General features: G+C 40.9%; 1 protein-coding gene and 1 pseudogene across 4 annotated transcripts in view; one reads left to right on the top strand and one right to left on the bottom strand.

The window, feature by feature from the left end:
- LOC109406729 (WD repeat and FYVE domain-containing protein 3) overlaps nt 1–10,472 on the bottom strand; it is a 33,278-nt gene extending 22,806 nt beyond the window's left edge. For all 4 annotated transcript variants that reach the window (XM_062858949.1, XM_062858951.1, XM_062858950.1 and 1 more), the window contains exons 1-10: nt 10,314–10,472; nt 9,930–10,247; nt 3,502–3,643; nt 3,259–3,411; nt 2,961–3,153; nt 2,717–2,903; nt 1,951–2,600; nt 1,745–1,897; nt 1,501–1,670; nt 1,065–1,238 (exon numbers count right to left, since the gene is read on the bottom strand). In XM_062858949.1, coding sequence (XP_062714933.1) covers nt 1,065–1,238; nt 1,501–1,670; nt 1,745–1,897; nt 1,951–2,600; nt 2,717–2,903; nt 2,961–3,153; nt 3,259–3,411; nt 3,502–3,643; nt 9,930–10,225 — 2,118 coding nt within the window. In that variant the 5' untranslated portion in view covers nt 10,226–10,247; nt 10,314–10,472. The remainder of the gene's footprint in view (nt 1–1,064; nt 1,239–1,500; nt 1,671–1,744; nt 1,898–1,950; nt 2,601–2,716; nt 2,904–2,960; nt 3,154–3,258; nt 3,412–3,501; nt 3,644–9,929; nt 10,248–10,313) is intronic.
- On the top strand, nt 4,137–4,620 carry LOC134284323 (eukaryotic translation initiation factor 4E1-like; annotated as a pseudogene).
- Nucleotides 10,473–16,754: the final 6,282 nt, after the last annotated feature.

The following is a 16,754-nucleotide window of genomic DNA, read 5'->3' as shown; positions in this document are numbered from 1 at the left end:
AGAAATAAGTATAAAGACAGAGCCGTTTTCCATACAAAATAATCATGTTTAGGGATCAAAATCTCTTTTTCTAGCGATTCAATTGTTATGGAATTTTGTCTGCAACCTTAAAATAACTAGAATTTTGGCTAGAAAGATAAATCATCATCCATGAAAACGTTTATATCGACTTTTCAGATTCAAATAAATATAAAGACACTTATTTCCATATGAAAATGTGTCTTTATATTTATTTGAATCTGAAAAGTCGATATAAACGTTTTCATGGATGATGATTTATATTTCTTGACAAAATTCTAGTTATTTTAAGGTTGCAGACAAAATTCCTTAACAATTGAATCGCTAGAAAAAGAGATTTTGATTCCTAAACATGATTATTTTGTATGGAAAACGGTTCTGTCTTTATACATATTTCTCGCACTGTAGTGCTAAGATCCAAAAATATTTTTAAAATTGAGGTTTCCCACGTGGAAACGAACGGAAATCCAGCCAAACGAAATGACGATTGATAAATTGAATTATCTGTATCGTGAAAAACAACCGAACTTTCAAGACGATCCGATACGGATCGGAACTTCGCAGTACATGAATAAAAAAAAACGAGGTTTGCACAATTTCCAGCTTCCGTGCCCTATGTCCACGGAAGGCGGGGGTCGAGAAGGTCGAGAAAACGTATACTGCGTGCACTTCAATTTGACCTCCCCGTAAGTAGGGCCTGCTTACTCTGCAGAAGTATGTGATAGTGGGTGGCTCCGTTTACCCCATTTACTAAATTTATATTTTTTCCCTTACTTGCCATCTACAAAATGCTCAAGTAATTTTGAGGCGTAATCATTACTCGACCATTACTTGTCCTATCAACTCCCAGGCAAATCATGACTGCAGAATATTTGGAGATAACAGATCAACTATAGCAACTGTAGCCATGTGTCTTTCAATGTACCAGTAAATACATACACAGATGAAACAATGATGTTTAAACGCAACTTCTAAAAAAGTGGAGTGGAGATGTGACTGATTTGAGACTCATGACACTAAATTGTAATTGAAATAAAAATTTTTACCTCTTGTTGAAAAAACTTGGCATTGGCTGGCTCGAAGCGCATTGCCGTCGTTAGCGCTTGGCATACCACGTATAACAACTGTAAAAATGTATGGTGTTCATTTTTATCTGCCTTGTCTGTGAAAATATCTTTCAGGGATTCAATGGTCTTGATGAGGTGGCTGAACCCGTTGACCTGCAATAGTAATAGTCAGTTTAGTGTAGATATAGAAACACATTCTTCAGAAGGAAATTAAAAGAAAACATACAAGGTTTTAGATCAATCAAGGTCGGAACTGGAATTGATAAATTTTGATTCAAGCCGGATTGTGTTTCGAAAGTATGTGTCATGTGCAAAGTGTGACTTGAAAAAAAAACAGAACATTTTTTATGAACTAAAAAGTGTAAATTGCTGATCATAAATTTGTTGCAATAGAACTTGTTTTCTGATATTTTACCTTCCGGAAGATGGTTCGTGTTCGGTGACTGTCGCGAAGGCAGGTGACAAGTGATCGAAGAATTGTGATTTTCAATCCAATTTGGCTCATCGGGGCCACTTGCATGGCTTCCAGCAATCGAAGCATATCATCGTCGCCACCTGAGTTTACGATCATTTCCTTAATGATTTCTGTAAAAAAAAGGTGAACAACGATGAATAACAGTATAACTCTGAATCATTTGTACTTCAGTAATTGTACATACTCAAAACAGTATTACTGCAGCATTCAAACCGTATCATTTCATGTATGCATTTAGAGCCACCGCTATCTCTGAATACTGTGGCATTACTGTTATTTCCACTTAGCAAAATAATCAGTGCTTCAAGAATCATTTCTCCTAATACTAAGTTGTTATCTAAAAGAGGTGATAGATTATTTAATTGCACCTAGTAAAAAAAAGAAACTTACCTTTGGTAGAGTTTGAGTTATTATCGAACTGAGTCTCCTCCAATAATGATTTGTATTTCTTCAAGCAGTTTACGAAAACCTCCAGAATTCCAACTTCGCGGTATACATCACAGAAGAGGTTACTATGTCGTAACAGATTCAGCAACGTTTTCATACACAGTATACTGCACTCAACGGAATGATTGGACTTCAACAGCAGGGACAATGATATCAACTCCTTGCACGGTACGAAGTTCAATTGGAATACAATGAACTCTAGCAGCCCGAAGAAGCGTTCCCTGACGGGAATGGTCTTCAGATGGATGATTTCCGAAAATTGACACAACGTATTTTGAGATTCTAAGATGAAGTAGTTCACATTGTCAGAGTGGTACACGCTGGATATTGCGTCAAGGATTATACAACAAAGCGTAGTGTTGTCCGACTTGAGGAACACCGTTTGCAACACTTGAAAAGCATGTAGATTGCGAACACATGTACCTCGTGATGATACTTGTGGCATTTTGAAGCCCTGCATTTGAAATAGAGAGTTGTTGTTGAACGTTACTTTTAGCTCGTTGTATCCACAAATACAAAGGGAAGCGGTCATGAGAACCAAATTTCTTATAGCAGCTTCTGTATCCTGAGATTTCCGGTCTTCTTGGTCCAACCTGAAAAATAAATCGTATTGATTGCACTGCCCTGGTTTCCGAAGAAAAGCCTCGGAAAAGTTGCTATCAATTTCTCTAATTATTTATGCTAGAATATCTCGTTGCACCACACTTACTTGATAAGAAAGTCTACCAGAAACAAATATCCTTGGCATGACTTGAAATCATCCAGTAATATTTGGGACACTTCACTGGAATCCTTGAGAAAACAGAACACAGAAACTACCATCTCGACAACTTCCAGCGGCTGTAGTTGCGAAGATCGTTGCATATTATCAACGCAAAGTGACATACATCCTTTAGCTGAAAAACAAAAACGTTATTCGTTTATACGCTAAATAATGGGTAGACTGAACTCACTATGCAAGTAATCCACTACTTGATTTGTCAACCCATGACGTGACAGGGTTGTCAGAACTTCGGATGCCGATTTTCTCCATATAACGTTGTACGGTGGGCATTGAGATGTGATGGCAGAAAACAACAGCGATAAATCGTCCATTCGAGCTAGTTCATCTGCCGGGTATGGATGTGAGCACAAACGTACTAATACCTAGGATAACAGGTGGAGTTTGTCGAATGTTTTTTATAATTATCCGCATTCTGTCAGCCAAAAGTTCATCGTATACTTGAAGAACAAATTCGGCTGTAATCTCACCTGTACGAATAGTTTCTGCAACAAGATACGTCTTTCCCTATTGGTAAATTTACTCTTTTTGCTGTTTTCGTCCTCGTCGCCAAGCTCCGGCAGATCGAAAAACAAATATAAACATTTTACTAGTGTTGATGGTATAGAAGCATTCGTCATGATCTGAGAAAAAAATTACACAAAATGGGAAAAATGTAAGAAAACATATTGCTAAAGCTCATTTGAAAAAGTATTTGTTATTGTTGTTCGTACCTGTATCAAAGTTTTATCGCCAGCTGACATAATGTTGATTGTTGTTAGCAGCATCCAACCATTACTGGTTTCTTCGTTCTCATCAATTTCCAAGAAATCCACTATTTTTTTAGATGCAGCCTCTGTACTTTGGTTGGATCCTCTGTAATTTAGAATTATGTAGATGAAATTCAAGATTCATCGATCTTGTTAGAAATTTATCTTAGAGTTTCAACAGTTCAAAAGCAATAAAAAATACATTTGTTTCCCTTCATGTACATGTGCACATTAGCGTGGTTCAAAAAATCGTTTTTGCTTCACACCGCTTATACGATTCCTAACCAGATTATATGCCTTCTCCCAAAATTTGAGCTCATTTGGTTGAAAATTGAGACTGCACAAGTTGAAGGGCTTGTGCAGTCTCAATTTTCAACCAAATGAGCTCAAGTTTGTATGGGAATTACTATGGGAAAATGATGTTTTTCATCCAATCCACCGTAGCATTTCCCCAAGGGAGATCGAAGTGTGCCGTGAAGCAGCGAGGACGTTCAAATTTTCTGCTCTGTCATTTTGTTCAAAAAAAGCTAGTTTTTTTTGCTATGTTTTTGTAAAAGTTTTTGCATTGACTATGGCGGAACCCGTTCTCAAAACACTAACTGTGGTTCGCGGCAAGTTTCCGACATTACAAGCAAACGGAAAACACCGAGCAGAACCACGCCGACCAGGGAGTCATCGTCGACCCGGAATGTTTGATCAAGCACCCGCTGCAGTCGACCTGGACGCTCTGGTACCAGGAACCGGACCGCATCAAATCGTGGGAAGACACCCTGAACGAGGTGACCAGATTTTCCACCGTCGAGGACTTTTGGAGTCTACTCAACCACATCACGAGCCTGGCCGACAATAAGGTCGGTAGCGATTACTCTTTGTTCATGAAGGACATCCGTCTGATGGGGGAAAACGATAGCAACAAGCGCGGCGGCCCGTGGATGTGCCACGGTCGCAGCTTCAGGAGCTGGTAAAGTATGTCTAGATACGATTTTGTGTCTCATCGGAGAGGCATTCGAAAGTGACGATGCGGCTCAAGGAGGGAAAGTGGAAAAAGCGGGCGAACATCCGACGGCTGATCGTGACGCTTAACAATGCCTGGGCATTGATCTAAGACGACCGTAGATGACGAAACTGTTACTAAATTGGTGAGATCTTTCCTTTTCTATTCATTCAATTGGCGATTTGACGTATTATGAAATTGTTAAGTATATTTAATATTACTTAACCAATTTTGGGGGAGGAGGGTAATTAGAGCCGCCAGTTACCATGCTACAATGAATGGAGACCTTATCATCATCATTCGGCATTCGTGTCTGGATCATGTTTATGTGTCTTAATTATTTACATGTACTGTTAAAATCATACTGAATTCCTGACCATTCCTGTACCAAAATCCTATTTCCTTTCTATTTTTTCGAGAGCGTCGGTGAGTCGCTGGCATCTCGATAAATAGTTATCCCTTCCCTACTATCCTTTCCCATCCACATAACGTGTTTCTTATCGTTTCAGAGACCGATCAATGGCGGTTAAGCCTAGGCTTGTTAGCCAGGACACAGTGTAAATGCCTGTGCCCCATCCCGGAATCATAAAGGCCATGGAGTGACAAAATTTCTTAGCTATGTCACTCCCAACGTTGGTGTTTAAATATACTAAAACACTTTCACTCACTCCAACACATCTGCATGATTTACTCAAATACACTTACACAATCTGAATCTTGTCGCATCACTCGCTTATAGTGATTCCCAAATCACCCTATTCCAAATATCCAACTCCTTGACACCTATGGGAGTGTCGGTGAGTCGCTGACCTCTTGTAAAGTAGGTGTCATATCATCACATCCTTTCCTATCCTCGTAACGGAGAAGATGGGCGTGGCCGGCAATGGAAGCTCTCATGTCTTTTTTTACTTCAACCTCTAGTTGGATAGCTGTTCCTTCCCAAATAGCATTCCATAAGCAATTAGAATAGGAGTATTAAAGTTTTAACATGACAACTTTCAGTATGCAATCTACGAATTACTCCGTTACCACGCAACGCAACGCAACGCAACGCAATCCACCGTAGCATTTCCCCAAGTGCCCTAGTAGGTTAGTCGACCCTTGGTAATCCTAGGCTACTTTATCAGCTACAACTTTGCCGAAGACCGCATTCAAATCGAACGCCTCATTAATTAGTTACCGATTTTCATCCAGAATCGAAATCTTTACTCATGATGGTTAAACTATTCGGTGGGCATCACTGCATTTTGCAGTGAAACATAGTAGCCATGATTTCAGTGCGCTATCTTTGGCGCCATATACAGCAATGTTGCCTGCTGGAAAGCTGGAGGATCACTGTTAAAGTTTGCCCAGTTGGATACAAATCGATAACTAATTAATGAGGCGTCAGATTTGAATGCGATCTTCGGCAAAGTTGTAGCCGATAGAGTAGCCTAAGAGCGCCAAGGGTCAACTAACTCTCTAGGGCATTTGGGGAAATGCTACAGTCGATTGAATGAAAAACTTCGTTTTCCCATAGTAATTCCCATACAAACTTTGAAGGGCTTGTGCAGTCTCAATTTTCAACCAAATCATCTCAATTTTTGGGAGAAGGCTTAGAATCTGGTTACGAATGGAATAAGCGGTGTGGAGCAAAAACGATTTTTTGAACCACGCTAGTGCACATTGGACACTGCCATAGCTCGGCAATAGCTTTATTGTAAGTATTCAAACAGAAAAAAACAGCGTAATTTACTGTGGGCGTCTTGCTAAAAACTCCTTTAAAAATCAAAGTGGACTTCGTAGTCGTGCGGTAAGCGGCGTCAGCCGTTTAGGCGTATTATAAGCCGCGGAGTGTGGGTTCGATTCCCACTCCAGTCAGAGAATTCTTTTTGTTGAACGGAGAATTCTTTATTGGGTCACTGAGTTTCGTGTATGTTGTCCGTTTATTTATTTATATTTTTATTTATACATTCCGGGTAAAGCGAAATGGCAAATGAAGGGCGAATTTTATCATTAAAATAGAATGTTTTAATAGCAAAATTTGCTATTAATTTGTTTGCCATAAAAGTTAAAATAAATACTAAAATAATAACTAAATTTCTATGGCATAACAACTAAAGAATAATTGATTTTGTTGTGGGCTTCGTGGCCGTGCGGTGAACGGCGTCAGTTGTCTAGGCGTTTCGTAAGCTTCGGAGTGCGGGTTCGATTCCCGATCCAGTCGGGGAAAGCTTTTCGTCAAACGGAAAATTCTCCATTGGGCCATTGGATGTTATATGTGTTGTCCGTTGTCTCGTGTATGTAATGCTCAGTCTGTGCAGCCTCTGGCTGAAGACGGTGTAGAGTATTTTGTCATTTTTGTAATAACAAAATAACAGCAAAAATAATGTCAAAATAATAACATATTTTAATATGATGGTAAATTATGTTATTGTTTTGATATTATGGCTGATAATATGATAGTATTACTTGTTATACTTATGTTATTATACTATTCAATAACAACTCGTCAATTACAAGGTTCACAATGAGAGCACGTTTTGTGATTTGTGTGTTATCCTGAGCTATTCATAAAAAAAACTGTAGAATTGCAAATTTAGGTATGATGACAAAATATGTTATTCTTCAGTTATTGGTTTATTATTCACCTCTACCCGGGATAAAATCAACAGATAAAATGTTTACCCCAATGGCACAAAATACGTAGCCTAGTATAAGTAATATTTAGTTTATATAGCCTCATGCTGAAGACGGTGTGTAGTGTCTTACTCATATAAAAATGGCAGAGTTTTCTTAACTTAGGGGCTGTTTATAAACCACATATAGATCATATTTAGAGCATATCAGACCCCCCTCTCCCCTTCGTCCATACAAAAAAATTAAAATTTGTATGAAGTGTAGATTTTGACCAGACCTCCCCTGCCCCAAAAAGTCTACGTGGTTTATTAATAGTCCCTTAGCTTAGATTGACTGCACATATCTATGGTTATTGACCCGAACCAATGAGAGTTCCACAACGAATCAACTTAAGTGCTCGGAGTGTTAAACCATTCTCATAAAAAATGCCATGATATTTTTCAATTTATACCACTTCCAGCATATATTTCCGTCCGTCCTCTCCTCTTCTTGGCGTAACGTCCTCACTGGGACAACGCCTGCTTCTCAGTTTAGTGTTCTATGAGCACTTCCACAGTTTTTAACTGAGAGCTTCCTCTGCCAATGACCATTTTGCATGTGTATATCGTGTGGCAGGCACGAAGATACTCTATGCCCAAGGAAGTCAAGGAAATTTCCATTACGAAAAGATCCTGGACTGACCGGGAATCGAACCCGTCACCCTCAGCATGGTCATGCTGAATACCCGTGCGTTTACCGCCTCGGCTATATGGGCCGTATACATCACCAATCTATAACGACGATTAGTTATGGAAAAATAATGATGTCGGCGAACATTTCGTACTAGGGACAGAGAAATTAACAAATAATGAAATAACATTTTAATGACATTTCCCATCCCTGCTTCAGAGGCTATTTTTAACAGTACAATAACGGAGCCGGCCACATCCATGCTGTCAGGTTGGGAGAAAGAAGGAGTGTTAATACCAGCCTTTGTTAAGTGAAGGACCGCGTTTACCTTTGGTTTGTAATGCCTATCAGGGTACCTGTTTGGGTGGTGTAATGAGCGTTCCGTATCAAGCTGTCCCAATTATATAGGTCACTGCATGAAATTCTCTCCTTCTCTTTCACTCTTACAGAAATTGTGTAAACAACAAGGTCAAGAAACGTCAAAATCCCATACAAAATCAAAACAGTGCAGTGCCCTATAGGCACTTTGTATATGACATTTTGGCAGCGCATTCTAGATTGATTTTATTGCAACCGTTTTGAACTTCCCAGCTAATACAAATTTAAATATTTTTTTCTAATTTTTCTACTGTTTTGTTTATTTATGCAACTTTCTCTAAATATAAACACAGACAGCGCGATCTGACTGAGCCGTGCGAAAGTCATGCTGATCGGTTCATCGGTTCATGAGCTATATTGCCTCAAAGGATCTTTGAACTAATTTATATATAAAGGGATTCGACTAGATGTGTTTTATTTCAAATCCCAGTAATGGTTGCCTCAATATATAGGGCATATACAGGGGATAGACAAAATGATCGGGACAGGCAAAATTTTCCCTTATCAAAAAATATTCAAATAGCTGTAACTTTTCGAAAAGTGCATCAAATATTCTAAAATTTTTACTGTAAGTGGATCAACTAGTTGTGTATCAGTGGACAAATTTTGGAAAAGATCGGGCTATTCTGCACGAAGTTATAAATATTCTAGAAAAGGTATATTTATCCGATAGCCAACTTTGAGCTGTTATATCTCCGGATTCAATGAACCGAATGCAATGAAATTTTGACCATTTACGACTTATATAATGAGCTCTGAAAAACGTTTGACTCAACTTGAAATTATTCACAAGAGAAAAAGTTATAGCGATTTTATTTATTTTATGATTTTTTAGTAAATTGGTCTATTTTCAATATGCATCCCATTACTTTTTAATGAATTGCCGGCTATGTTGTTACTTTCTTTCAAAACATATTTATGTTCAAAACAATTAGAGGGAATATAAATGACCTAATTAGCATCTTGAATTTTGAAACGATGTTGAAATTTAAGAAAATTTGGTGTTTAATTAGAAAAATAATCTAATCGTTATAATTTTCTTGCGTGTTAAGAATTTTAAGTTAAGTCAAAAGTTTGTCAAAGCTCATTATATAAGTCATATATGGTCAAAATTTCATTGCATTCAGTTCATTGAATCCGGAGATATAACAGCTCAAAGTTGGCTATTGGATAAATATACCTTTTTCTAGAATCTTTATAACTTCGTGCAGAAGAGCCCGATCTTCTCAAAATTTTGTCCACTGATACACAACTAGTTGATCCACTTACAGTAAAAATTTGAGATATTTTGATGCACTTTTCGAAAAGTTACAGCTATTTGAATATTTTTTGAGAAGGGAAAATTTTGCTTGTTCCGATCATTTTGTCTATCCCCTGTATATATAAAAAAAATCATGTATTAGGTCAAGAAAATTTAGTTTTAAAAACTGTACAGCACATAGTTTTGAGCTATGAAAAATCTAAACATTTTACACCCCCAAAACGAAAAATTTGAAGAGTTTTGATGTTTTTTCTGATTTTTTTTATCAATAAAAAAACATTGAAAGAGGTTTAAATATTTAGGGTCTGTTCCAATTGGCGAAATAAAATTAATTTTCACTTAAACTTGACAGTTCGATAATTATTTCCTTAGGAGAACTGTCAAGTTTAAGTGTCGAACTGTCAAATTTAAGTAAAAATTAACTTTAATTCGCCAATTGGAACAGACCCTTAATGATTTAATGCAACTTACCGCCTTTTGATCTCAGTAACCATCAATTTCGATACGTGTAAACAAAATTGTTGCACATCCGGAAATTTTTCCATCATCTCTTTCGGATGGCAGGTATCGAACATTTTGATGAACAGAGGCAACATATTGTATATGCGAAATTCCTTCTCCTTTTCTGCAAGGGTATCCTTACAGTGCGCAAATTCCCCGAACAGTTTCCTCAGGTGCATGATTCCCAGCTGCCGGGCGTTCTTTTCATCTTCGCCAGCGCTACCGCCACTGGCGGAGGAAAGCGAATCGATTTTCCTAATACTCATTCTGCCAAATTTTCAGAATTATCTGCAATGGTAAACAAATAGGTGTTTCTTGATTGTTTTACTATTATGGCGCTCTAATCGGGGTTACCTGTAATCTTGGCGGAACAGTTCAGCGTTACCGATTCGGTTTGTCACATTTTTCACAGTGTTGTATAGCTTTTTCAAGGTGAAAAATCGAATAGTTTTAATTTTTATGCAATTTGATTTTGCTAGATTCTTTATTATTGATTTTTTCATCTTCAATATATGGCACCACAGTTGACGTTCATATCCATAGTATTGCTGTAAAGGTACACATGGTTTATAAGTGTGTGTATTGCTGTTATTCCAACTGCTATAAATGGCCATATGCTTGTACAGAAAACATACTTATGTGATGTTCATACTGAAATTAGTGAGGTCGTGAGTTTTCTATGGCACCAATTTTTTCAAAGGCAGGAAATCGTGCTTCTGGAGTCGACCTATTGATCACGAAACCCAAACCCGTCGACAAGGTTATTGCAACATAGAAGCAGGAGGTGTTGCATGGGATGCAACACGAACTCGAGTGAAAAGGCAATCCATATTAACCCGACGTCTCCACTAGACAGAAATGTCTTGCCATTTTGCTGAACAGATGTGTCATGATAGAAAATGTTCTCTCGCTGTTTGCATGGAAAGCAGCGGTGTTGATCATTTCTGTTACGCAGCAAAATGGCAAGACATTTCTGTCTAGTGGAGACGTAGGGTAAGGCAGCTGGAAATCAGTCAATCGATAAAAGAACCAAATTCAGTTTTAATTTGTTTTAGTCTTGGTTTTAATCAATAAGGTGGTTTTCAGGAATGTTTAGACTTCCGTGATAGTTTGAAAATCCACTGAATTATCATTTCACAGCTGCATTTCACAATAATCACTTATTTCGTTCAACTTTTATGCTGCTGATGACCATGTCATGAGCTAAATGAAACTTGTGTATGTCATGTACATACAAAATTCGACTGATCATAATCAATTTAATCCGAGTCGTAATGAGTACAAACGTACATATAAATGGCAGAGGCACCGTCAAATCTTTACTCTGGGTTGATGCAATATTTGTTTTTTTTTTCTCTTTCTTTCTTTAAGGACAAACGTCTTGAAATCCCGGTTCAACGGTGCATCAAAACTTCAGACGCACAAATCTCAAGAAGCAAGCTTCAAACAACAATGCATTTTATTATTCTGTTCTTGCTCACTTGTAATAAGCTTAAAATAAGAAGCTCAGGTGCGCTGGTTTTATTTACGAAGAGATTTGTGCCCTCAAAATCGTGAGTAGGTGCCAAAGTCGGCCATTGTGGCGGCCATATTGGGATTCTAACAAGTCTGTCCCTAGCCCACTTTAACCTGTGGGAGATCACAGTAGGCTGTAGGCTCACAGAGCCATGAGTAATCTTACGCTCCCGAATTTATCCTATCCTGAAAATTAATCGTAAAATGATGCAGAATGGAATCGATCCATGATCACTTTGCTCGTCTTCAACCCACACGGCTTTCCACGCTTGATGATACCGAGTTGCTAAACATGCACAACAATCAAACTGTTCGTCCATTCTGCGTCATAGAGCGACCTTATGAAATTCATTCTAATTGTTATGAAAGGACGTTTGCTAAATTAGGAGTTATGACAAACTTAGGTTTGTTTCGCTAAGTATACACAAGCAATTACAGCACCACCTATTGATTTTCTAATTGTTTTCATGCGTGCTTACTTGTGGCAAAAAATACAAAAAAATAGAAACAAAACCCTCAACGATTCAATTATGTTTAAAAATGTGTTTTTTTTTTGTCATACAGCTTCCTAGAAAAGTCCCCCTCAAATTCATTTGCATGAGAGCTCCACCAGAGGAGAGAGCTAAGAACCTTCCCCGGTTTCAAAAACCCTCGGATACGAAATATCACGTCGATCGGTTTAGTAGTTTCCGAATCCATAACGGGTCAGACAGATAAAAATTATTTTTTATATCTAGCAATACGGTGCGATTTCCCAATTGATTTCTTTTTTTATTATTTAACTGGTGTACGATATATATTATGAGAGATCGCAGCAATCCGTGCGAGCGAACGGATGTTTTCCAAATTTGCTCTCACGTTTTTGGCGCTGGTTTTTATCTGTTTTTTTTTGGACTCTATTTCTGTTATTGGAAAATAACAAATTCGAATTTATGTCTTTGGTGAGTTCATTCTGATTTGATTTATAGGGTAAAAAATATAATTTGGACATGTATATAATTTGGACATGCACGGCGATGTATGCCTTGTTCCATTTTATTTGTTCAACATCATTAAGACAAGACATAATCAACAATAGTACGCCACAATACTCGGTTTGTGGCTGCCGCTCTCCATCCTCGATCGCGCCCAATGCTCGCCAAGTCACGCTCCACCTGGTCCGCCCATCGTGCTCTCTGCGCTCCACGCCTTCTTGTGCCAACCGGATCCGTTGCAAACACCAGCTTTGCAGGGTTGTTGTCCGGCATTCTTGCAACATGCCCTGCCCAACGTATCCTTCCGGCTTTGGCCACCTTCTGGATGCTGGGTTCGCCGTAAAGTGCAGCGAGCTCGTGGTTCAGCCTTCTCCGCCACACACCGTTCTCCTGCACACCGCCGAAGATCGTTCTTAGCACGCGTCGCTCGAAAACTCCGAGTGCTTGTAGGTCCTCCTCGAGCATGGTCCATGTCTCGTGCCCGTAGAGGATCACCGGTCTTATTAGCGTTTTGTACATGGTGCATTTGGTGCGTGGGTGAATCTTTTTCGACCGCAGCTTCTTCTGGAGCCCGTAGTAGGCCCGACTTCCGCTGATGATGCGCCTCCGAATTTCACGGCTCACGTTGTTGTCAGCCGTCAGTAAGGATCCGAGGTAGACGAATTCCTCCACCACCTCGAAAATATCCCCGTCTATCGTAACATTACTACCCAGACGGATCCGGTCGTTTTCGGTTCCGCCTACCAGCATGTACTTTGTTTTTGAGGCATTCACCACCAGTCCGACCTTTGCTGCTTCGCGTTTCAGGCGGGTGTACAGTTCTGCCACCGTTCCAAATGTTCTAGCGATAGTGTCCATGTCGTCCGCAAAGCACACAAATTGACCGGATTTTGTGAAAATCGTTCCCCGGCTGTTGAGCCCGGCTCGTCGCATCACACCTTCCAGCGCGATGTTGAAGAGTAGACATGAGAGTCCGTCACCTTGTCGCAGTCCCCGGCGAGATACGAATGAACTGGATAGTTCACCCGAAACCCTTACGCAGTTTTGCACATCGTCCATCGTTGCTTTAATCAGTCTAGTCAGCTTCCCAGGAAAGCCGTTTTCGTCCATGATTCTCCATAGCTCTGCGCGGTCGATACTATCGTATGCCGCTTTGAAGTCGATGAACAAGTGGTGCGTTGGGACCTGGTATTCACGGCATTTCTGGAGGATTTGCCGTACGGTAAAGATCTGGTCCGTTGTCGACCGGCCGTCGATGAAGCCGGCTTGATAACTTCCCACGAACTCATTTGTTTTAGGTGACAGACGACGGAAGATGATCTGGGATAGCACTTTGTAGGCAGCATTCAAAATAGTGATCGCCCTGAAGTTCTCACATTCCAAATGGTCGCCTTTCTTGTGAATGGGGCAGATTACCCCTTCCTTCCACTCCTCCGGTAGCTGTTCGGTTTCCCAGATCCTGACTATCAGCCGATGCAGACAGGTGGCCAACTTTTCTGGGCCCATCTTGATGAGTTCAGCTGCGATACCATCCTTACCAGCTGCTTTGTTGGTTTTGAGCTGGTGAATGGCATCCTTAACTTCCCTCAATGTGGGAGTTGGTTCATTTCCGTCCTCCGCTGCACTGGCGTCGTCGTTCCTTCCGTTGCCGTGGGCTCCCGTGCCTACGTTCTCCACGCCGTTCAGGTGCTGATCGAAGTGCTGCTTCCACCTTTCGATCACCTCACGTCCGTCCGTCAAGAGGCCTCCGTCTTTATCCCTGCATATTTCGGCTCGCGGCACGAAGCCGTTGCGGGATGCGTTGAGCTTCTGATAGAACTTCCGTGTTTCTAGGGAACGGCACAGCAGTTCCATTTCTTCACACTCCGCTTCTTCCAGGCGGCGCTTTTTCTCCCGAAAGAGGCGGGTCTGCTGTTTCCGCTTCTGTTTGTAACGTTCCACGTTCTGTCGAGTCCCTTGCTGCAGCATTACCGCTCTCGCTGCGTTCTTCTCCTCCAAAACCGTTCTGCACTCTTCGTCGAACCATTCGTTCCGTCGATTCCGTTCCACGTACCCGATGGTGCTCTCGGCTGCGTCGTTGATGGCTGCTTTCACTGTACTCCAGCAGTCCTCTAGAGGGGCCTCATCGAGCTCGCCCTCGTCTGGCAACGCGGCTTCGAGATTCTGCGCGTATGCTGAGGCGACATCCGGTTGCTTCAGTCGCTCTAGGTTGTACCGTGGCGGTCGCCGGTACCGTACATTGTTGATGACGGAGAGTTTTGGGCGCAGTTTAACCATCACCAGATAGTGGTCGGAGTCGATGTTGGCGCCACGATAGGTCCTGACGTCGATAATGTCGGAGAAGTGCCGTCCGTCAATCAGAACGTGGTCGATTTGAGATTCCGTCTGCTGTGGTGATCTCCAGGTGTAACGATAAGGGAGGCTGTGTTGGAAAAAGGTGCTACGTATGGCCATATTTTTGGAGGCGGCGAAATCAATGAGTCGTAGGCCGTTTTCGTTCGTCTGCTGGTGGGCGCTGAACTTACCAATCGTCGGTCTGAATTCCTCCTCCTGGCCTACCTGAGCGTTCAAATCTCCTATGATGATCTTGACGTCGTGGCTTGGGCAGCGATCGTACTCGCGTTCGAGCTGCGCGTAAAATGCGTCCTTGTCATCATCAGTACTTCCGGAGTGTGGGCTGTGCACGTTTATTATGCTGAAGTTGAAGAATCGGCCTTTGATCCTCAACCTGCACATTCTTTCGTCGATCGGCCACCAACCGATCACGCGCCTCTGCATATCACCCATCACGATGAAAGCTGTTCCCAGCTCGCGTGTGTTGCCACAGCTCTGGTAGATGGTATGATTACCTCTAAACGTTCGCACCATGGATCCTGTCCAACACACCTCCTGCAGCGCTACGATGCCGAACCCGCGGTCCTTCAGTAGATCGGCGAGTATGCGGGTGCTCCCAATGAAGTTGAGAGATCGGCAGTTCCACGTACCGAGTTTCCAATCGCAAGTCCTTTTTGTTCGCTGGGGTCGTTGCCGTTGGTCTCGGTTCTTATTATTCTGTAGCTGATTTTCCGTTACAATGGTTTTTTACGGCTGGCTCGTAGGGCCTGACACCAACCCCCTACTTTCCGGAGGACCATAGTGCACAGTTGAGCTTAGAGTCCTTCCCTGGCACTCGGACGTAGATCAGCCGCCCCTAACATGGGGATCAGACGCTGTTGTGAGCCGCTCCTCCTGGAGAACAGACGCTCAGGTTTGCCGAAGCAAACCCCCCCTTCCCTGTCAGCCTACGACCAAAGTTCCCACCGGGGTTGGTTACCCGATCTTCCCTAAGGTTGCTCATAGTTTCCGGCCGGTACCGCGTGGAGGTAGGGATAGGAGTTGCTGGGCAGAGGCTAGTGGATCACAATGGGATCTGAATTGCGCAGCATACCCAGCCTTTACCGTGCCTTGTTCCGGAAAGCTAATAAAAGTAGGTACTTCTCAATATCGATTATTGGATCAAATAGACCCTATTCTGATGAATTACGTTGAAAATACGCTTAACAATTAAGAATTTACTTCAAAATTAACGAAAATGTAAATTATTTTACTAAAACCCCTCAAATGCACAGGTATGCAAGACGACATACACTTCACAGTCACATACAATATTCACCTCAAAATGGTTGAATTAATAGTTGTAAGAAATTTGAAAGCCTTTTTGCAATGAAAAATGTTCAATAAACAAGCATTAGGCAGCCAATTTCTTAACATTCATCTAGAACGCATAAAATAGGAGGTGTCCAAAATGCATTGCATGGTTTCTACTGTTCATATATTTTGGTCATCTGACGAACTGCATGGGGATGCACTGCGATTGCATACTTGGAGGCGTATTCTGTGGGTCTGGCGATATTTCCTCGATTTTAACAAAAAAACTGTAATAGTTATCAAAATAGATGCCTGTTAAGCGGAGAAATTTGATTATTTGTAAGAAAATATTTGTTAATTTATGCAACTTCCATGATTTAGCAGTATTCATGGCTAAACATTGAGATAATTGCCCTGTCCAAATTATATACACCTGAGGGTGTCCAAAACGTATATTCGGTGTCCAAAATGCAATTCTAACAGGCGATTGGAAATTGTGATTTTCTCAGCTTAAAATGCTTCGTTAAGGTTTTTGTCACCAGGAACGTAAAGTACAATTATATTATAAGCGTATTGGTAACTTTGCAAAATAATCAATTGCTTCCTGAGGAAACTAGGGGACGATATTTTCAACGTTGTCCTCAGCCTGTCCAAAATACATGAATTACCCTATTACGAT

Source organism: Aedes albopictus, chromosome 3, assembly GCF_035046485.1.
Source record: "Aedes albopictus strain Foshan chromosome 3, AalbF5, whole genome shotgun sequence".
In the NCBI taxonomy this organism is placed as follows: domain Eukaryota; kingdom Metazoa; phylum Arthropoda; class Insecta; order Diptera; family Culicidae; genus Aedes; species Aedes albopictus.
The sequence above is the reverse complement of the archived record's forward strand: the minus strand, read 5'-3'. Positions and strand labels throughout refer to the sequence as shown.